Here is a 22,713-nt window from a genome sequence, read left to right as displayed (position 1 = left end):
ATCTCTGCTCCAATCACATGGAGCAGAGATCAGCGTCACTAGTTGCTAGGCAGAATGGAAAAATGTTGTTTATACAGCATTTCCTCCATTCGGCCGCTCCGTGAGACGATCGCGGGGATGCCCGCGGCGATCGAGTCCGCGAGTCCCGCGACCGGACTCACGGGGGTCCCGACCAGCGCGGGAGCGCGCCGCCGGCGGCGCGCTCCCGATGGCACGGCGGCAACGAATATTGGACGTACATGTACGCCAATATGCCTGCCCATGCAATTCTGTCTACGTACATCGTCGTGCGCTGGTCGGGAAGTGGTTATTATGTACACACCTTCCAGTGTGCAGGCTTACAGATCTTTACCTGCATGCTGGTTTCATAAGTGCCGACTGCATTCAGCAAGGCCCATGTGTAAAAAGCAGGAGAGGCTGCGTTAACGTGCGTTGCATTAGGTAAGATCCTTCATTTGATGAGACTGCTGCCTAGTGCACCACAAAAGACCAAAAATCATGAGCACAGTATTTGTGTGTGTTGCGCTGCAATGTGCATGCACTGGCAAGGTACATTGGGGTATCATTCAAAATGAATGGCACCAATGTGTGCACCATGAGCTGCAGTAAAACGTTATGGCAACACAATAATTCAGTTTCTGATTCTGGTTGCAGCAGTATGGTAAGTGTACTCAGTAACCTGAGTATTGCTCTGGCTCTATATATATATATATATGATCCTAACGATGTTTATGTGATACCAAGGTTACCTATAACCAGACATGGCAGTTCTAAGACACAACCCCAGTAATGATAGTTGTATAGAGCACCTGTCTTGTGAGCGTGCACAATTTTTTTTTCTAAAGCCCATGGTGTGGGAAACACACTCAGACTAACACCCGGTGCAAAATAAAAGTGCACACACAAAATGCGAGAACACAAAAAAGTGCACAGGGTGTTCACATGGTCCTCCTCCATATAAGAAAGACCCTGACCCTGATCCCCTGGGGCAAAAGGCTCCTGACAGGGACTGAAGTACTCACTGGCCCACCTAGCCGAAACCAGGTGGATCCCGTTCTCTGGGAGGTCTGTGGAAACAGACCAACCCCAAGTACTCAGTTGGGTACCCCCGAAGGGAGGCCCCTAGAGAGGGAAATCAAGCCAGAAGGTCATGTCCACCCCTTCCCAAGACTTTCAGGGAAGGCCCAAGGACTGACACCCTACTAATCACAGTGAGTAAAGTGCACAGTGCAAGTGAAAAAACACACAAATAAAAGTGGGGAGAGGGAAGTGGAGAAGTGCAGTAGTGCCATAGTGCAATACCATGGCAGGCTCTTCGGCCAAGAAACAAAAATACCTCTCGTGCCAGCCAAAAGGCCTGGCCCTAGAGGCAGGTGCAAAAAAAGTTGGCATGGTGCAGTGACCTTGGTGCCAAAAAACTCAAAGTGCCCAATACACAGTGAGAACTACTGCACCCCTGGACTGCCACCCCAGGGGCACATACACCACAGGCTTCTTTTGGAGCCTAGCCTTCAGACAAATGCAGCCCCATCCCTACCAGGAGGCATTGGAATTAAGACAGCTTAGGAGAACCTTGCCTACAACTGTGGACAAGCCTTGTGCACAGGGCCAGATTCAACCCAGGAGGTAAAAGGCCCTCCCACCACCACCACCATTTCTTACCAAATACATCAGAAGAGATACTCGCCAGAGCCCCCACTCAACAAGAGGCACTGACATTCTCTCCTTTGAAAACTAATAAGAACAGATGCTAAACTTAATCTTAGCCAAATGCCGAGAAGTGATATTTCAGCCAAATAAGTGTGTGTGTTGACAGCAATAAAGTAGACCTGGAGGAGGCAGAAAGTGGAAAACTGATCTTGCAAACCTATTAATAGGAAGATGATCAATTATCAAAATAAATTCAATAGTTACACCATACATTTTATTTTAAAATACATTACAAAATTTCACATTTGTTATATAATCTTTATATTGGTGCATTGTAGAGTCATAACAAAAATATATGAAAAAATCCCTGCAGAATTCATGAAATATTAAATACAGCACTATCGTTTTCTCAAATAACCTGTATACAAATAAGACGGATCAATGTTTATGTTTCAGCTTTCAGATTTTCACCCATTACCAAAGAGCGTAGCTTAAAATGCCATGAAAGCTATCATTTGAATAAAATTGGTAAAATTACACTTGAGCTTGAGGACTTTCAGTTTCCAAACATATTAATGGATACGTAAGTTTGCAGTGAACACAATGCTGCAATGGAAGAAGTAATGAAGATATGAAGGGGTTATAAGACCGTGGAAAATAAAGCCCAATCAAATCATTATAATCCGGTGTCTACGCAAGTTTAGCTGAGCAACAGCAACACCCTTTATTTTTAGTGTCCTTAAACAGACTTATATTGCAGAGGGAGTGGGGGTGTCCAGTTCTATTACGGAGTACAATAGGTCAAACTGTGTGGCCTATTGGACTACATAGTAGTCCTGCACAACTGCTGTAACAGTAAATGGAGGTAAGGCCATTTTGTTTCTAGCACATACTTGTGCAACTTTTGCAGGTGGGTAACTTTTTCACCTTCATCCGAATTGCCCTGTCAGTTTCATCTGTGGATGGGATACTGAGTATTTATATAAATGTGTTTGACAGTAGTGGTTGAGACTGCTATGAGTAAGCACTAGTGTAGCAAGAAACAATGTTTATCTTGACTACATATCTATTTCTGTGACCTGAACTGGGCTATAAGCCCTGTCTGTCCTAAAAGCATTACCTATGTCCTGCATACCATTTTTGCAGTCTTGAAAGTTCTAGGAGGTTAGGTTACGATACCTAGGTGTAACAGACAGACATTGGTGTTCTAAGAAGCTATAAGGAAGGGGAGTATGGGCTCTATGGGTAGAAACTTGTGGCCTTACAAATAAAGAGGACCAGGGTGCTCCCCCCCCCCTTTTCAGAAATGTTATTCAGTGTCTCTTTCACTTGTTCCTTTTTTCCCTGACAAACAGAGTGAAAACTGGATTTATTGAGGGATCTTATCAAATTTTGCACTCAGACATTTAGTGACAAACCTCAGTCTGTGCATTTACTTCTTCTTTACCAGAATAACGCCTATAACCTTTTTTACAAAGTACCCTTTTAGCACCAAAAGCTTTACAATTACAGTTGACCATCATTTAAAATAAGCACAATGTTTGCCCTTGTCTATTAGCTTCCCTCTTTGCAGCACTGTCTCTTCTTTAAAGGCTAACTTCACCTGTTCAAATATAGAAAAACACATAGTTGGAGAGGCTGCACACCCAAATTAAATGGTAAATAATGGAAAAATTCCCCCAGGGTTTTTTTTTTTCAGCAGATGAATTATCAGACAAAATTGAAATGTATGAAAAAAACGTTTATTCTACAAATGTTAAAAACATCAGTGTTAAAATATGAGCTCTGGTTTACAAATGACCTATCAGACATGCTTCAATAATACAGTAGTTCTGCCCCAAATATGTGCCTCAATGCGTTTTGACCAAAAAGAGTCGTAGTCTTCTTCAGGGGGACTAAGTTGTCTAAATATAAGAATATCTCAAGATATTGGAGATACATCATATCACAATATGTATATAATTGTCCATATGGACACATCGGGTATAATTACCTCTAATAGATGGGAAATGTTCGTGGAACCAGAGACTTGTGAATCAAGGTCGCTCTCTAGGACATCCTCACCACCCTTCTAGCGAGGCTCAAGGTGACTGGCTTGCGAGAAGCCATGCTTAGGTACCCAAATGGAAGAAGGGCAGAAACACCCGTTATAGACAATTCCCAGAAATGGTTTAAACAGTTTCAAGTATATATAAATATATATAATTTTGCTATATGTGGATTAGTGCACTCTACACCTGATGTGTCCATATAGACAATTACATATATATATATATATATATATATATATATATATATATATATATATATATATATATTATGATATGATATATCTCTAAGATCTTTATTTATTCTTAAATTTGGACAACTTAGTTTCCCTGAAGAAGACTACGACTTTTTGGTTGAAACGCATTGGTACACATATTTGAGGCCAAACTACTGTATTATTAAAGCATCTCTCCCTTTTTTTTTAAATGTTGTCATGTCTGATGGGTCGTTTGTAAATCAGAGCACATATTTTAACTCTGTGATTTTTTAACATTTGTAAAAAAGATTTTATTCATACATTTCAATTTTGTCTAATATTTCATCTACTGCTAAAAAAAAACCCTGGGGTAATGTTTCCATTATTTAACTCCACCTTGTGGACCATGAACCATATTTAGGGTTTAAAATGGTTGTAAATGGACCCCTGCCAAACCAGCCCCCCTAACAACGTGCAGGACTCTTTTCCCCTGTGGCAGCTGTGACCATTGAATTTTGTGTGGCTGTGCTGTCCCCACACAACCACACCATTTGTTCACAGAGATCTGCCACCAAGGCAGATGGACTTATAGCTCTTAGTGGAACACATGTTCTATCATCACTGCACCGCACTAGTCCATGAACACTTCCTCCAACTCAGCAACTGAAAGGAGCTGAAGGAAAAGTCTACATGAGCCTGTGCCTTGCACTCTTGATCTTCCGATCGCGGTCGCAGTGCTTTGCAGGCTCATTCACAAAAAATAAAATAAATGGGCATTTGTTTGCTTTAAATATGGGTGCACATTTTTTTTTTTTTTTTTTGCAAAATGTGGAGCTAGCCTTTAAAACACTGCCAAACTCCTGTTACAAAAAAAAAAAAAAAAAAAGAATATCACAAAATTGTTGCAGAGCTATTTAAAAAAACAAACTACAGTTGAGAGAAAAACAAAATACTTAGAAAAGTCATGTATTTCTGTTTGAATGCCTTCTAAAGTATGACCAGAGCTTCGACCAAACATTTAACAAACACCAATCAATATTTCACATTACCCTAACTTGCTTTAAATGGTTTCAACAATCAAGGCCATTAATAGAAACTGTAAACCCTTGTATTTAATAACTAAAGGATCTGATCCTTATTAGAAATAGCCCCAGAAACACATCTACTCTAGCTGGCAATTACACCTTTGCTGTTAGGAGACATTTGAGCACAATTCTTTATACAAAGCTGTATATTTTTTTAGGCTATCTGGCATTAGCCACAATAAAAAATGGCTGTACTAAGATACATAATTTCTTCAGTTTAGAATTGTGGTTTTTGAATCGTTGCCAAATTACATGACTCAACTTGTTTTACATTTTCTAATGCAGCTTGGAATTGATTACTTCCTCAATAACCGCAAGCTTCCCTGCTAAGGCAGCAAAGCAGCCTCACACCATGTTTCACACTACAAAAAGGAAAGAGACTTTGGTAATGGTTTAAAGTATTGTAGTATGTTTGAAGACTGCTGTACCAGTAGGTCAACAGACGATCAGGCCTACACTGTCACTGTTTTTTTTTGAGCGTAGTAATTTCCTAGTAATGTTCCTCTCTTAGTATTCTTCACACGTTCATGAACAGAGATGACCCTGAATTCAAAATATGCTTACAAATTCTAAGTTGTCACCAAATGGTTCTTTCTCACTTGTATAGTTATTGCAAAGGGTTCCTTCCATTATAGCGCCCACTGTAGGATATTCTCTCTCAATGAAAGGGCTATTTCCCGGAATGACAGAGGCCCAAGTGCTGTTCGCCTGACTGGGTCCTTTAAGTTGATAAAATTATTAGAAATATTTTTGTAATCAGTTCCAGTCTTATGAGCTTTGTTAATATTTCTTGAGCTCAACTAAATATCTTTTAATCTGGCTATATAGTACATCAACAGAATGCTACTGTAAAGAGAATGGATTTGTAATACCCGACTCATTAACTGGAACATATGACTCTGACTCTTTTTTTCAAGATTTCATTATTTAAGTCCCAATTGTTTTTCTATCAATGACCTTAAATTGTTTAAACTATTTGTTTATTATAACTGTGGCCATGTAAGTTCTTGTATATGTTTGTGTTAAAAAACTGCTTTTGTTCACAATTATGATTTTGATGAAAAACATATTACAGATTATAGCCAGAATATTCCTAAGCGTTCACATATTTTTCTCCCAACTGCATGCCATTCTTTACAATTCCCCTACTGACCTGTGAATTGACTGTGTCACTACTAACAAATCTAGTAACACACACCATCAGTCTTTTACTAAAATTTAACAATGCTATTCACCAAAATACAATACATGGTACAGTAGATCATCACGGTATTAATGGTGCTCATGTATTACACGAATAATTACACATACAACTGTGCTCGTTTGCAAATGTAAAAACAAAAAAGAATACCTACGCAATATGTGGAGGCTTCATTAACAAAAAACAGTAGAAATAAAAACAAACCTTTCCACAGTTTCCTATGTTTAGTTAGGTACATTTTCTCTAGAAATCTGAAACCAATGTGAACATGAACTTACAGCAAAATGTAAGAGCAACAACAACAACAACAAGCAACTATTACAAAACAAAACAAGGTATAAATATACCTTTAATGGCTGAGATGATAACCATTGCAAGGCTTTTTGAGACAATGAAATATGTCAAAGTATGGTTTAGCAGTTCTGTACTGGTCTGTACTCCAGAGTAGTCAACGAAATTGCTTCAGTAGAAAAGTATTTTTTTCAGTAGACAAAGGCACATCCTGGCACAGACAAATAATTATTAACATGGAAAGTCATCAAAATGAGAAAGTGGTGGCAAAAATGGCTTTCACAGAAAGTGTGCCTAGGGTTTTCAGCTACCAAGGGAGGTAATTTTCCGAGTATGAAATGTTGCTTTTTTCTGATCATGGCGTAGGCTGCGAATGGTACTGTTAATTGCTGCCACACAGGCTTTCCAGTCATGACCACAGTCTTTCAGATCAAATGATGGGTAATTCATCTGTAGGAAATCTAGAAGAACCCAAACAAGAAATAGTATTTGAATTGCATTTGTTATACAGTGTTTGAGGACATGCACTACAACAGTTAAAAGAGAAGTATGGGCTTTTTTGTTTGCAGATTCATACTTACATACCGTGTTTTCCTGAAATTAAGACACAGTTATTTTCGGGGAGGGCTTCAATATAAGCCCTACCCCGAAAATAAGCCCTAGTTTAAAGTGCTTGTAAAATGCTAGACTCCACTCTATTACATTATTATATAATGTACAATGTGCATGTTTCTATAATATAATTGTGTCAAATATCTTTGGTACAGCACCGCTTGGCACTTCCGTGACCCGCCGGAGCTCTACTCCCCTCTCTAAGCACTGCAGGGGGGGGGGGGGGGAGAGAGCTCCGGGGTCACGGAAGTGGCGAGCGGCGCTGTAACAAAGATATTTGACACAATTATATTATATTACAGAAACATGCATGGCTTACGTTATATAATACTGTGATAGAGAGGATTCTAGCATTTTACAACCACTTTTACTCGGTTCCACTGGAGATTCCTGACAGGCAGGGTGGGAGAGAAGACAGCACATTACACGATGAGACCTACCCTGAAAATAATCCCTACTGTGTTTTTTGTTGCCAAAATTAATATAAGACCCTACGGTCTGATGCTGCATCTGTTCCCTGTCAGCTTTAATACTGAGAACCAAGCAATCAAACACCAACAATTGCTCGGTTCTTAGGTCTCCCTGAGCAGAGAGCTGGTGACTGTCAATCACTGCTGTCTGCCCCCCTGCGCTTACTGGAGCACTGAACTGTGGAGGGGGTGGAAGCGGCCAGCTCATGCCTCTCAGTGGCTCGCTGAGAGGCTGAGCCGGGTGCCGGTTCAGGCCTGTGGGCGGATTCAGACTTCATTGTCACGATCTTGCCAGAGCCTGGACCGACTCTGACGTCAGTTGACAGCTGGCTTCAGCACGCTGTCACCTGAAAACGGTTCACAGGAGTACAGAACTGCACTCCTGTGATCCACAGGAGAAACACAACCACACAAGCTTTGGCTGTACTTTTCCTTTAACTTGACAGACCAGTCATGTATGATTGGAAGGTCCTCTAATGGTAATAAAGCATTTGCAAGAAATTTTAATATGATGCATGCTTTTCATAAGAAAAGTTAGTTACAAAAGAAAGGGGAATATTGGTTTATCTGTAAATTTCCACATCTTGGAGTATAGTACAAGACACAGGCAGAGTATTCATAGACCTTGTGTTGTAGGCATGTACCTTCAGTTAATATACAATATATGTTTGGGGGATTGCACCTCCCCATTCAATGTGAATAATTTTAAATAAATATACGAATACCAAAAATTGACTGAGTGATCACTGTACCACCTAAGTACCATATACCCTCCCCAAAGTGTGTGCTAAACAATATATTATAACAACATATGTATTTGCAAAATTATCGTCCGTTATATGCAATGGTTATTTCAACATCTCCAACTGTGTCATCTTAATTCCTGTTCATCTTCTAATGAAAAAATCTGCATGCGTCACCAAAGAAAAACCAAGTCCGTGCCACCGTCACCCAGCAGAATGGCCACTCACTAGACGTCACCAATCAGTAAGCCTTCGGTTCATTCAACGGATAACCAATCCTCAATATACTTTCACATACTGTTCCACATCGTTGGCTTGCCCGATCCTATGCGTTTTTCTCATTGCTGGAAAAGCTTGGCGTCGGCTAACGGACACATTGAAATGTGAGTGCAATATGTTTTTAGGATTTTCTATTAAAGATGAAACGGTTTTACACTATATTGGTTTTATTTAATTTTATATGAATATACAGACATTGAGGAATTGCTAACGAGAGAAGTATATTGAGGATTGGTTATCCGTTGAATGAACCGAAGGCTTACCGATTGGTGACGTCTGGTGAGTGGCCATTCTGCTGGGTGACGGTGGCACAGACTTGGTTTTTCTTTGGTGACGCATGCAGATTTTTTCATTAGAAGATGAACAGGAATTAAGATGACACAGTTGGAGATGTTGAAATAACCATTGCATATAAAAGGACGATAATTTTGCAAATATATATGTTGTTATAATATATTGTTTAGCACACACTTTGGGGAGGGTATATGGTACTTAGGTCAATTTTTGGTATTTAGTATATTTATTTAAAATTATTCACATTGAATGGGGAGGCGCAATCTCCCAACATATATTGTATATTCACTTTAGCCCTCAAGGTGGGGGATATAGATTGGGATTGCAGCGTACCTATAATAATAAAGAATAGGAGGGGGTAAATCTGAGCGCCGGTACAATTTGAATTTTTCTTGATGTACCTTCAGTTGATTAGACATTAACAAAGCCTTGGAGGACACTAGAGGTCGACCCATATATCGGCCGGCCGATATTTGCCGTTTTTTAAATAATCGGCATCAGCCGATTGTGCTGATAAAAAGCCGATTTAGAACTACAGCGGGACTTTGAAATGACTTCTGTAATAGAAGTCAGTGTAAGTTGCCATAGAAACGTCTTTCCTCCTCTATGGGCAGGCTGCCAAGAAAAGAACAGAAAGATACAATGTTTACACTTGAATGAATGAAATCATCTCTGTGTGTAGAAGTTCTCAGTTTAACCATTTAAAGACTAAATCTTTTCTGACACTTGTTGCTTACAAGTAAAAATCCTGTATTTTCTGCCAGAAAATCACTTAGACCCCCCCAAAAATTATATATATTTTTTTAGCAGAGATCCTAGGGAATAAAATAGCGGTTGTTGCAATATTTTATGTCACACGCCATTTGCACAGAGGTCTTTCAAATACATTTTTTTGGGAAAAAAATACACTATTTAAAAAATAAAAATAAAAACAGTAAAGTTAGCCCATTTTTTTTTTAGTCCAAAAGTTTTGACTACCTGTTTTTATTTAATATATAGGTTTTTTTTTTTTTTATCTAAATCATACATACAAGTAAACTGATTGGAGGTTTGTTTTGTTTAATAAATGTTTAAATGTAAGATATTTTCTGTATCACTTATGAAGACTGCTTTCACACTGGAGCGGGCAGGCGTTGATGGTAAAACGCAAGTTTTAGAGGCTCTTTACCATCATTTTAGCGGTGCTATTTTGCTGCTAGTGGGGCACATATAACCCAGCTAGCGGCCAAGGAAGAGGTTAAATGCGCCCATGAAGCACTGCTGCCAAATCGCATTGCATGCGCTTCGGCAGTGGTGCCCATTCATATCAATGGGCAGGAGTGGTGGAGGAGCGGTATACACCACTCCAAATGTGCTGCTTGCAGGACTTTTTTTTTTAAGATCCTGCCAGCGCATCGCCTCAGTGTGAAAGCACTCTGTCTTTCACACAGACTGCAGGGGAGCCATTTTGCAGGCACTTTACAGGTGCTATTTTTAGCCCAAAAGCGTCTGAAAAATGCCCCAGTGGGAAAGGTGTGTTAGATCAAGGGGGATTAAAAAAAAAAATAATAATAAAAAAGGAAAAAAATAAATAAATAAAATAAAATCGGCCAAACATATCGGCCCAAAAAAATCGGCATCATATATCGGCCGCCATGATTTCTAAATATCGGCATCGGCCAGAGAAAAACCCATATCGGTCAACCTCTAGAGGACACACCCCCCCAAGAACCTACCTTATAACCCTACCCCACTCTGAGTCTTGTAGCAAGCAATGCAGAGTTAATGAAGGACAGGACAGGACACAGGCAGAGAATGGTTCTCCTAGGGGGTTATTTGATGTGGGGAGGATCCGCGAGAGCCGCAGAGGGACCCCAGAAGAGGATGTTCGGGGGCCACTCTGTGCAAAACGAGCTGCACAGTGGAGATAAGTATGACATGTTTGTTATTTAAAAAACAAAAAAAAAAAAACACACAAAAAAAAGATCCTTTACAATCATTTTAAGACCAATTTCTGGTAAAAATCTGATTGTAGGAAGGCCAGAATTTTGAGGTCCAGAGAAAAAGTTGAGGATGATGTGCCTATTTTCACACCAAGCAATAAAAGATTTCCATGTTTGATAATATATTTTTCTGGAGGAGCCTTTTCTTTCTCCTTTTTTATTTTAGAGGGTAAGGGAGGGTTATATGCCCCTGCCAGTTTTTTTTGCCATCCGTGTCCCATTGGGGAGATAGTGCTTCACTTCCACGGCCAAACCAGGAAGTGAGAGGGGATCCCTGCAATCACCAGGATTACCAAAACTAGTGTCCCCATTGGAAGATTTCCCCTTTAATACTGTTCTCAGGATAATCCACTATTAACATAGAGAGGTGGAATCAGACAGTAATAATTTAATCCCCCCCCCCCCCCCCCAACTCTTTTCAAAATGAAAACATTATTTTGCCTTTAATTGTACTTTATTACCTGGGTTTCAACAGCTATGCCATTAAAGCCAGAAAAGGGATGGGTTTCACAGCAATGAACCATGGCCCTGGACCTTCAAACATTGCACCAATTGCCAAGGTGAGCCCTCATGCAGGATCCAGTTTCTCAACATTAAAGGTCATCCCACAGTGTGGGGTCTGGGTCCACTTCCCCAAGATTTTACTGAGGTTGCACTGATCTGGATATACTGCTTTGATTTACTAAAACTGGAGAATGCTAAATCTGGTGCAGGTGTGTAAGGTAGCTAATCAGCTTCTAATTTCAGCTTGTTCAATTAAAGTGTCACTAAACCCAGGACCCTGAATTCCCTCCATTTTCTCAGCAGTCTTGTGACTTCTATCAGTGTCTGTCTGAGCACTGGTTAAAGCTTGTCCAATGAAGAAAAGTGTTTTTTTGTTTTTGGGACTTTATATGAGGCGCATGTAAACAAACGTCCCAATCCCTAAATCTATAGCAAAAAGAGGGGGAAGTTTGGGACATTAAATGAGGCATGTGCAGCATGGAGAAATAGTATAAAAAATATAATTTATTCTGTTGGATGATGAATACATATTAGGTTACAGTATACATTTAATTCATATACATAGCATGTTGCAATACATTATACATAGGGACCAGCAATGACATGATGCTACATGGCATGGTGTGCAACAGGCAGCTATATTCTGTGACGTGAAGCACTTCACAGCAGGATATAGTGCAGAAATTATTTTGTTGAATGGATGGGGCATATGTAAGGCTACCAATAAAGACCATAGTGCATCAAATAAGCCCAACGTGTTTCATGGAATCGCTCCACTTCTTCATGCCTCAACCATCTGTAACAAAACATGAATGCCAATATGGTCTCATACTGTATACCAGACAGTAGGAAAGGTCAATATAAGTCTGTCCCAGAAGCTGAGGTATAGATAGGCACCCAAGGAGCAAAGCAGGAACACATAAGTGTTCCTCGGAGATAAAAAATAAGTCCAAAATAGTATATGTGGGCTCCATTACTAAAAGGTAAACAAATTGTATAGAACTTCTTGTGAAAAAAACAAATACAAATTGTATAGAGAAAATACCACTATGAATATATATTATTATGGGTAAGTGAGTGGGAACCCGTAACCAAAATTGGAACAAAGAAATACCAGTGTAAAAAGGATAAGTGTATCCAAAACAGAACACCACCTTGATGTGGAAGAAAGGGGAAGAAAAAAAGTTCAGCAATACTAGTGAGTGCATGGAGACAGAAAAGTGATGAGAAGCATCCCAGAGTATTTAAATTCACAAAGTGCCGTGCTTCAAAGAACGATGTGCAGTGCGCACAAGAGGTGTTGCCAAAATAACTGGCTGGTGTCAAATGGGGATCTTAAATGCTCCCGACATATCCAGGGCCCCACTGGCATGATGGAAAGTGGACAGTGAGACATCCTCACCAGAACGGCGAGGCCGCTCGGTAGGACTGCAAACAAGACTCCCTTGGTATCAGCCTAAGATGGCACATTAATAACACCGGCATTGCGGCGCCACAAGGATGTCACATGCACAGTGTGTGGGCATAGCACCTATGCGAAGTTGGACATGCCTACCCAGTCCCCTGCACCAAGCAAAGGTGGGTGGGAGGAGAGAGGGAGGGGCATCCCAAAAGCATCGCCGCTCCAGGGAAACAGACAGAAGAGCATCCCAACTGATGCAGTTTACCTGGAGCTGCACAGGCTAGCTAGCATGATTGTACAAGTAACTATGTGTATACCAGGAATCCTACTAGTGGGCGAACAGACCAATGTAAGGCCCACCATAGATTACAAGGAAATGATGGATAGGTTATAGGCTACATAACAAGCAGCTATACATGCCTCCATCCCTGTCAATATATGAAGAAAATTGGGTTTTGGGGACTTAATGCAGCCACCACATCTAATGACTGGTAAGCTGCAATATATTTCCTTTTTGGTTTTGGGTTTATTGCCATTTTACTACCCAGGGTAAAAATGTGTACCAACTATAGGGATGTCTTTTAGTTTCATTCCCCTTTGGTTCCTAGAGTTTCCACTTCATAGTATATATTTCTGCTTACATCTATTGCCAGTGACCTAATGAGCGTCTTTTAAGTAACTGTTGAAGTGAACTCGTGTTCTGTTGGATGGCTTTTTCCTAGTGATGTGCCCTGATCATGTCACTTTACTGTAAGCACTGTAGCAGGGTGACTCTGTGCCACTGTAAAATGGTGGTTTATGCCAGATCTTGTAGGAAGCGAGCACACTAATGGCACAGGTGTGTGCTGGCTTCACATGAGAGATAGAGCTCAAAAGATCCACCCCCTTGAGGGGGTCAGTGTGTGTCAGGTGCTTGTGTGCACCATGGTGTCCAGGTCGGGATAGAGCAAGGCCCAAGCCTGAGAGAGAGCCCATGAGGGCCAGAGCAGCTAGGAAGCTATAAGGAAGATGCAAAGTAAGTCTGTGCATAAACACAAGGACAGGTTTCATGGTCAGGAGGACCAAGAAAAAAGTACTGATGTTCAGGAAGACCCTGAAACGGTAATTGGAGCAGTAGAGCTGCCACAAGAGAGCCAGGAGGCTGAATGTTATGTTTTTGCAGTGATGGTGAGAACCCCCTGCATGGGAAGACATACATGTGTAACATTATGTTAGTTTAAATAAAAGCGGGCAGGAAAGCCCTAAAAACTATATCTGGCATTGAGCAAACCCACCGTTTCATGCAAACTGATTGTGGAGTGTATATGTCAAATTAACAACACCCCGAAATCAGTTTGCAAAACGCAGTGCAATTTGCAGAATCGGATCGCATGGTGTGAACACCCATGAGATGCGATTCTGGAGCGGACAAAAAAACAGTCCTGGACAAGTTTGGTGCAAATGCAGTTCGATTTGAGCCATACAAATCTATGTCTCAAATCACGTCCCAGAGAAACCGCATGTAATTCACACAGGAGTGTGCTGAGATTCCTCAGCTAATTAGATGCGGTGTCCTGCACCACACAAATGTGAACCCAGGCTAAGTGTTTTTGTCTGCACTGTTTTGCATATATGACCTTTGGATATATAGAGAGCTTGCATGGATAATCAGATATGCCCTAATACATATGACGCGTGGTACATTTGAAGATTTGATAAACCCTAACACAAAAATGTAATGTATTGCAGCTTACCGGCAAACTCCAACACTATCCATCCCAGGATTCAGACATGAGGGCATTGTAAGCTGCTGCAGGTATCCCTAGGTTCTAGCAGCTTTCTTTTCTTTTTAAGTGACACAGTCTCATTAACTACAGATGCAGTAACGTAAGCAATAAATATATTAAATAATGCACATTAGCAAGTTTCATTCAGCAAACTTTGAGGATACAAATACTTATTAATAAGGGCCTCCTAAATTTACAGCAGAATACTTAATAGGTAATTTAACCTTTCTGAAAAAACAATTCTTAATGCATCATCTATAAAGAGTGAAACCTGCTGGTGGTCCAACTGAGGTCTTAAAAACATACCTCTTAAAGCACCAATCCTGTTGGAGTCTAAAGGCAAAACACCGCGTTCCAGGTTCCCATAGACATTGCTTTTTACTAATACATCTTCTGGGAAAAGATGTCTAATTAAATATCTAGCAGACAGCTCTGGGCGAGGCTTTCCTTTGCCTATGTATATCACTGAGAATGGTAACTGCACATTTCTCCAAGGTTCACCAAAACACTCTGAAAGGCAAAAGGAACAAAAATTGTAAAAATAAATATTAAAACCTAAATACTGTATTTTTGTTAACTTCTCTAAAACAAATACTTAAACAAGAAAATGTTTAAAATGAAAAAAAAAAAAAAAAAAAACTGAATAAATTAAAAATGTTTAAAACGTCACTTTTTTATTTTTACATCTAGAGCAATTTTCTAACTGTGGCGCATGATTGTGCAATGTGTGTACGAATGACCACTTATAACTACCACCGGGGGCACTTGTGAAAGAGTTTAAAACGTGGGAGAACAACAACTATCGCCTCATAAAAGGAAGTGCCTGAATGAGAACCTTCATGGTAGAAACTTCAATTTTTGGGAAAGCTGAGTTAAATTTCACTTGTCACACCCAGGCCTGATTAATGCCAGACCTGTTGAATCAAGAAACCACATAAATAGAAGCTGTCTGACAAAGTGAAGCATACTAACAAAATCACAAAAAAACACACATCATGCCACAATCTAAAAAAATCAAGAACAAAATTTGAAACAAAGTAATGTACATGTATAGGTCTTGGAAGGGTTTTAAAGCCATTTCTAAGGCATTGGAACTCAAGTGAATCACAGGGAGAGCCATTATCCACAACTTGGAACAGTGGTGAACCTTCCCAGGAGTCGCCGGCCTACAAAATTTACTTCAAGAGCAAGACGACTCACCCAGGAGGTCATAAAAGAACCCAGAACAACATCTAAAGAACTGCAGGCCTCACTTGGCTCAGGTAAAATTAGTGTTCATGATTCAACAATAAGAAAGAGACTGGGCAAAAATGGCATCCATGGGAGAGTTCCAAGGCCAAAGCCACTGCTGACCAAAAAGAACACAAAGACTCATCTCACATTTACCAAAAACATCTTTATTATTTCCAAGACTTGGAATATTCTGTGAACTGATGAGACAAATTTTAACTTTTTGGAAGGTGTGTGTCCCGTTACATCTGGAATAAAACTAATACAGCATTTCATAACAAGAACATCACACCAACAGCCAGACATGGTGGTGGTAGCGTGATGGTCTGGCGCTGCTTTGCAGCTTCAGAACCTGGATGACTTACCATAATTGATGGAACCATGAATTCTGAGCCCTACCAAAAAATCCTAAAGGAGAATGTCCTCCCATCAGTTCGTGACCTCAAGCTCAAGTGCACTTGGTTTATGCAGCAGGACAATGATCCAAAACACAACAGCAAATGGTTCAAATAAAGCAAAATTTAGGTTTTGGAGTGGCTTAGTCAAAGCCTGGACTTAAATCCAATTGAGATGCTGTATCATGACTTTACACAGGCCATTTATGTTGGAAAACCCTCCAATGTGGCTAAATTAAAACAATTCTGCAAAGAAGAGTGGGCCAAAATTGCTCTGTGTGAAAGACTCATTAGCAGTTATTGCAAATTCTTGATTGCAGTTGTTGTTGCCAAGGGTGGCACAACCAGTTATTATGTTTAAGGGGCAATTACTTTTTTCACATAAATCCAGGCAGGTTTGGACAGCTTTTTTACCTTACTAAATTAAACCATCATTTAAAAACTGCATTTTGTATTTACTCAGGTTATCTTTGTGTAATAATACAATTTGTTTGATGATCTCAGTCATTTACCGTATATACTCGAGTATAGGCCGACCCGAATATAAGCCGAGGCCCCCAATTTACCCCCAAAAAAACTGGCAAACTTATTGACTCGTGTATAAGCCGAGGGTGAGACATGCCTGTCCATCCCTGTGTGTGTGTCCGTCCATCCCTGTGTGTCCGTCCATCCCTGTGTGTCCGTCCATCCCTGTGTGTCCGTCCATCCATCCCTGTGTGTGTGTGTGTCCATCCATCCATCCATCCATCCCTGTGTGTGTGTGTCTCCATCCATCCATCCATCCATCCCTGTGTGTGTGTGTCTCCATCCATCCATCCATCCCTGTGTGTGTGTGTCTCCATCCATCCATCCCTGTGTGTGTGTGTGTCTCCATCCATCCGTGTGTGTGTGTGTGTGTGTGTGTGTGTGTGTGTGTGTGTGTGTGTGTGTGTGTGTGTGTGTGTGTGTGTGTGTGTGTGTGTGTCCAGCCTACCTGTGTCCCGAGCCTTTGTCCCGAGCCTCCGTCCCGTGTCGTGCCTTGCCTTCGTCCCGTCCCGTCCCGTGCCGTGCCTTGCCTTGCCTTGCCTCCGTCCCGTGCCCTCTTCGTCGGCGGCCATTGTAAAATTCAAAAGCCGCGCCTCCTCCTTCGCCTGTGATAGGCGGAACACTGAATTTCCCAGCAGCCTGTGTTCCGCCTATCACGGACGTCGTATCATCCTCGTCCGTAGTACGAGGATGATACGACGTCCGTGATAGGCGGAACACAGGCTGCTGGGAAATTCAGTGTTCCGCCTATCACAGGCGAAGGCGGAGCCGGAGGCGCGGCTTTTGAATCATAGAATGGCCGCTGTCTGTCTGCTCGACACGCTGATCGAGCGGGCAGACAGCGATGACTCGAGTATAAGCCGAGGGGGGCACTTTCAGCCTCAAAAAAGAGGCTGAAAATCTCGGCTTATACTCGAGTATATACGGTAAGTGTGATAAATATGCAAAAAATAAAATACTTTTTCACACAACTGTATATGCCCTGGAATGGCCCCTCCACTGTGTATTAATTCCTGCATGTATCCCTAGAAGTTGTTAGTTTGAAAGTCAAAGTCACAATCTGACTGCAGAAGTCAGTGACAGTGGCAATTGCTTCTTTGATCATTGTAAAAAAAACTTGTTAAAAATAGGATTTTTGTACTCACCATAAAATCCTTTTCTCTGAAGTTCATTGACGGACACAGCTCCATTAATCTTGACCGTAGGGTTATTACGCCAACTTCAGGAGAGGACCAGGCAAAACATATAATACATGTGAAAAACAACAGAACTGTTGAGTTGAGTACAGTTCTGCCCAGGGGGCGATCCCTTTGGCAATAACCCCTCAGCCTGCTTCCTGCAGCTCAGTAGGTCAACAAGCAGTATAACGTAAAGAAATAAGAGGGGTGGGTATGTGTCCATCAATGAACTTCAGAAAAAAGGATTTTACGGTGAGTACAAAAATCCTATTTTCTTTTTCGTTCATTGACGGACACGGCTCCATTAATCTTGATCGTAAACATAACTTCACCCACAACCAGAGGTGCTCCCCAACGGAGGAGTCACCACCTGAACTAACTGCATCAGAACTTGCGGCCAACATATGCATCAAAATGCATTGACAATCAAAATGTAACTTTCTCTAACAAGAAGAAAGAGTTTAAACTGCAACGATTACACAGCCGCCTGCAAAACTATGCAGCCAAAGCAGGCATCAGAACATGCGCTTACATCAACTTTGTAGAACTTTGTGAAAGTGTGAACGGATGACCAAGTCACTGCCTTACACACCTGGGAGACTGATGCTTGATGTCAGAAAGCCCAAGAGGTCCCAATTTGCCCTGGTGGAATGGGCCGTGACAGGAAAGGGGGGCACTTGCCCCTTCAAGGTGTAAGCCTGGACCACGATCTGTCTGATCCACCTGGAAATGGTGGTGGACGAGACCACCAGCCCTTTTTTCGGACCAGCCACCAAAACTAACAGAGAATCTGACTTCCGGAAGGGAGCCGTGGCAGACAGATATACCCTTAGAGCCCGGACCAAGTCCCAGGAATGGAGGGCCACCTCCTTAGGATGTGTCGGTTTAGGACACAGAGATGGTAACACAATGGGGGTTATTTACAAAAGGTAAATCCATTTTGCACTACAAGTGCAAAATGCACTTGAAATTGCACTGAAAGTGCACTTGAAAGTGCAGCTGCTGTAGATCCGATGGGGATATGCAAGGAAAATAAAAAAACAAAATTTTAGCTTGCACATGATTGGATGATAAAACCAGCAAAGCTTCCCCTCATTTCAGATCTACCCCTCAGATTTTCAGCGACTGCACTTCCAAGTGCACTTGCAGTGCAATTTCAAGTGCACTTTGCACTTGCAGTGCAAAGTGGATTTGCCTTTCATAAATAAACCCCAATGTCTTTATTGAGATGGCAGGCCAAAACCAAGGTGGCGGCAAAAAAGAAGGTTGCGGACGCAACACCACCTTATCCCTGTGGATAACCAGATAGGGCGACTTGCAAGACAAGGCCGCCAGCTCAGAAACCCTCCTGGCAGATGTAATAGCCACTAGAAAGACCACTTTCTGAGAAAGAGTCAACAAGGGAATTTCCCTGATATTCTCAAGGGGCGGTTTCTGAAGCGCCGATAGCACCAGGTTCAGATCGCACGGAAGTAGGGGTGGTCGCACCGGGGGGACTACATGCCGGACCCCTTGCACAAAAGGTGCTCACCAATGAGTGAGACGCCAGGGATCATTGGAAAAAAACAGCCAAGGCTGATATTTGTCCCATGATGGTGCTTTAAGGCCAGCTTCTGGTCCACTCCACGCTGTAAGAACAGCAGGATCCTAGACACAGAATAGGTGCGTGGACGCCACCCCATCTCCTCACACATGGAGATATAAGCCTTCCACATACGATGGTATATCTCCCTCGGCATAGTGGAAATTACAGAGTCCGACAGACCTCGGTTCCTTAGCACCTGGCTTTCAACAGCCATGCCGTTAAAATCAGCGACAGTAAAGCAGGATGGAGTATCGGACCTTGCGATTGGAGGTCTTCTTGCATCGGCAACCACCAAGGAGCATCCGCCACCAGGCGTATCAAGTCGGCATACCAAGGACACCGAGGCAAATCTGGGGCAATCAGTATTACTGGAATCCCCTCGGCCTCCACTCTGCGGAGCAGACGTGGTAACAGTTTCAGTGGAGGGAAGGCGTAAATCAGCCGGTACTGCTCCCATGGAGTCACTAACGCACCTGACGCGTCCGCCCAAGGATCTCTTGTCCTGAACACGGACCTCCGCACCTTTCGATTGAGCCGAGAGGCCAGAAGAGCCACATCTGGTGTGCCCCACTGCAGGCAAAGAAGCCTGAACATCTCCTGATGCAGTGACCATTCTCCTGGTCCAGCATCTGACGACTTAGATAGTCCACCTGCCAGTTTTATACTCCCAGGATTTATATGGCTGACAGGGCTGTTATGTGTTGCACTGCCCACCGAAGGATGTGAGCGATCTCCTGTACTGCAGCCGAGCTTCTTGTTCCTCCTTGATGGTTGACATATGCCACCGCCGTGGTGTTGTCTGACTGGATTCTGATCAGATGCCCTCGTAGTCTCATCGACCATATGGAGAGGCATAGCCTGATCGCTCGAAGCTCGAGCACATTGATCGGTAACTGTGATTCCTCCCTCAACAAGAGGCCCTGGGTCGATTGTACTCCCAGTACTTCTCCCCAGCCGGTCAGGCTGGCGTCCGTTGTGATCACTGTCCAATGAAGAGGTAGGAATGATTTCCCAGACCGAAGGGCCGGAGATATCAGCCACCAGAAGAGAGTCCCTTACTAACTGGCTCACCCGAATCTGCCGATCCAGGGATAATGGAGATTTGTCCCATTTGGACAATATTTCCTTCTGCAAGACTCTGGTGTGAAATTTGGCGTACGGTACCACCTCGAGGCTACCATGAGGCACAGAACTCGCATGCAGAAATGCAGCGACGACCACCTGCGGTTCATCAACAACTTCCCTGCGGTTCTGAGAGTCTGCAGTTTGACTGAAGGGAGAAATGCTCTCGCTTCAACGGAGTCCAGCAGTAAGCCTAGGTACTCCAGGCGCCGAGTCGGCACTAGTACCGACTTTTTGCAGTTCAACACCCACCCAAATTCCTGTAGCGTTTGCATGATGACCGCCACGTCCTTCCTTAATTCCGAGGTGGAAGCTGCTCTCAGAAGGAGATCATCTAGGTAACCCATGATTGCGATCCCACGTTGTTGCAACAATGCCAAAATTGGAGCCAGTACCTTGGTAACAACTCCAGAAGCCAGACCAAAGGGGAGAGCCACAAACTGGCAGTGGTCCCCTACTGCAAATCGCAGAAACCTCTGATGCCTGAGGTATATGGGTATGTGCAGGTACGCATCCTGGATATCCAGAAACGCCAGGGAGTCCCCCTGATGGGAGTGTAGCAACTACGGAGCGAACCAATTCCATTCTGAATCTCTGTACTTTCACAAAGCAATTGAGGGCTTTAAGGTCCAGGATTGGACGCACCCCTTCCTTTTTGGGGGCTACAGATTGGAATAGAATCCCTAAAACCTTTCAGTTTCTGGAACAGGCACTATCACCCCGCAGCTGAGCAGGTCCCTTACTGTCCCAAACAGGGCCTCCCGGCGAGCCGGGAGTAAGGGTACGCTGGAGGGAAAATAATCTATTTGGTGGCCAAGAGAGGAACTCTATATTGTAGCGTGATGAAATCAGTTCGCAGACCCATTGGTCGGACAGCCAAGAGGGCCCCCCCCCTGAGCTGCAAACTCCCGATGGCGACCCCCCACCTGTGTGTTGGACGAGGGCAAACCTTCATGCGGTAGCACTTTTGCTCACAGGCTTGTGAGGCCAGGGACGCTTCTGTCCCCCAGTAGTCGCCCTGTCGGACTGGGAGCGTTTACCTGAGGTCCCAGGCAGAAAAAAAGCCTCTTTTGAGTGGAAAAGGAGGGCCCTTGTCTGCCGCGTGGCTCCTTACACTTCCTGGACTGTGGGAGCAACGTGCTCTTTTCCACCTGTGACATTCTTAATAATGTTATCCAGCAAGGCTCCAAATAGCCGCTCACCAAGGAAGGACAAATCCATCAAGGCTTTAGATGACTGGTCCGCCCGCAGACCAGCATTTCAGCCAGATCAGGCGCTGCAGCACCACTGCTGATACTGATGCTATGGAGAGCAAGGGAAGTGTATCCAAGGCCTCATCACAGACATACTTAAAGAGGAGCTGCACCTAAAAAAAAAATATTAAAAGCCAGCAGCTACTAATATTGCAGCTGCTGACTTTTAATAAAATCACACTTACCTGTCCCAGGTTCCAGCGATGTCGGCGGCAGATGACGAGCGATCGCTCGTCTCGCTGCTGCCACCGCCGCCATCCTCTGTCAGGGAATCGGGAAGTGAAGCATGACGGCTTCACTGCCCGGTTCCCTACTGCGCATGCGCGAGTCGCGCTGCGCGTCTCTTATGGTCCCCCGCTGTGTCTCTGGGAACTGTGTGTTTCCCAGAACACAACGGGGGGGGGCGGAGCGTCTGCGGGGGTCTGCGGCGGTCTGGCCGGAAGTGGGTGCAGTTACCTGGATTATCCAGGTAACTGCACCCCCCTCCCCCCTGAAAGGTGCCGATTGTGGCACCGGAGGGGGGGAGGGATAAGATTAGCGGAACTTCCCCTTTAGGGTGAAGAACCGCTTTAAGGCCGTGCACCAACTGGTCTGCTAGTTTCCAATTCAGGGTGCAATAGTTTTGCCCATTCAGTAAGGGTCTGCGACACTAATGCCATGGCCAGTACTGGTCGTAGCGCTGACCCCACTACCATAAACGTGGACCAGGCCACTGCCTCGGCCCTCCTGTCGGTAGGGTCCTTGAATGCAGGAGCCCCTTCTACTGGGATTGTGGTTACTTTGTTTAACCTGGCTAATGGGGGGTCTACGACCAGGGGCATTTTTTAAGAAGGCTCTCTTCAAAGAGGTAATTCTTTTTGTGACCGAAAAGGTCCTTTGCGGGCTTCACCATTCCTTGTAT

The 22,713-nt window shown here is 43.1% G+C and overlaps 1 protein-coding gene across 2 annotated transcripts in view; it reads right to left on the bottom strand.

Moving 5' to 3' along the window:
• Positions 1–1,902: 1,902 nt before the first annotated feature.
• BEND2 (BEN domain containing 2) overlaps positions 1,903–22,713 on the bottom strand; it is a 62,104-nt gene continuing 41,293 nt past the window's right edge. For both annotated transcript variants that reach the window (XM_077482209.1, XM_077482210.1), the window contains 2 exons: positions 14,831–15,034; positions 1,903–6,933 (listed from right to left, as the gene is read on the bottom strand). In XM_077482209.1, coding sequence (XP_077338335.1) covers positions 6,776–6,933; positions 14,831–15,034 — 362 coding nt within the window. In that variant the 3' untranslated portion in view covers positions 1,903–6,775. The remainder of the gene's footprint in view (positions 6,934–14,830; positions 15,035–22,713) is intronic.

The sequence above is a fragment of the Lithobates pipiens genome, unplaced genomic scaffold (genome assembly GCF_037356315.1).
Source record: "Lithobates pipiens isolate NorthernLeopardFrog02 unplaced genomic scaffold, aLitPip1_a1.2 Scaffold_16, whole genome shotgun sequence".
NCBI lineage: Eukaryota > Metazoa > Chordata > Amphibia > Anura > Ranidae > Lithobates > Lithobates pipiens.
Note: the sequence above shows the minus strand (reverse complement) of the source record. Positions and strands in the feature narration are given on the sequence as shown.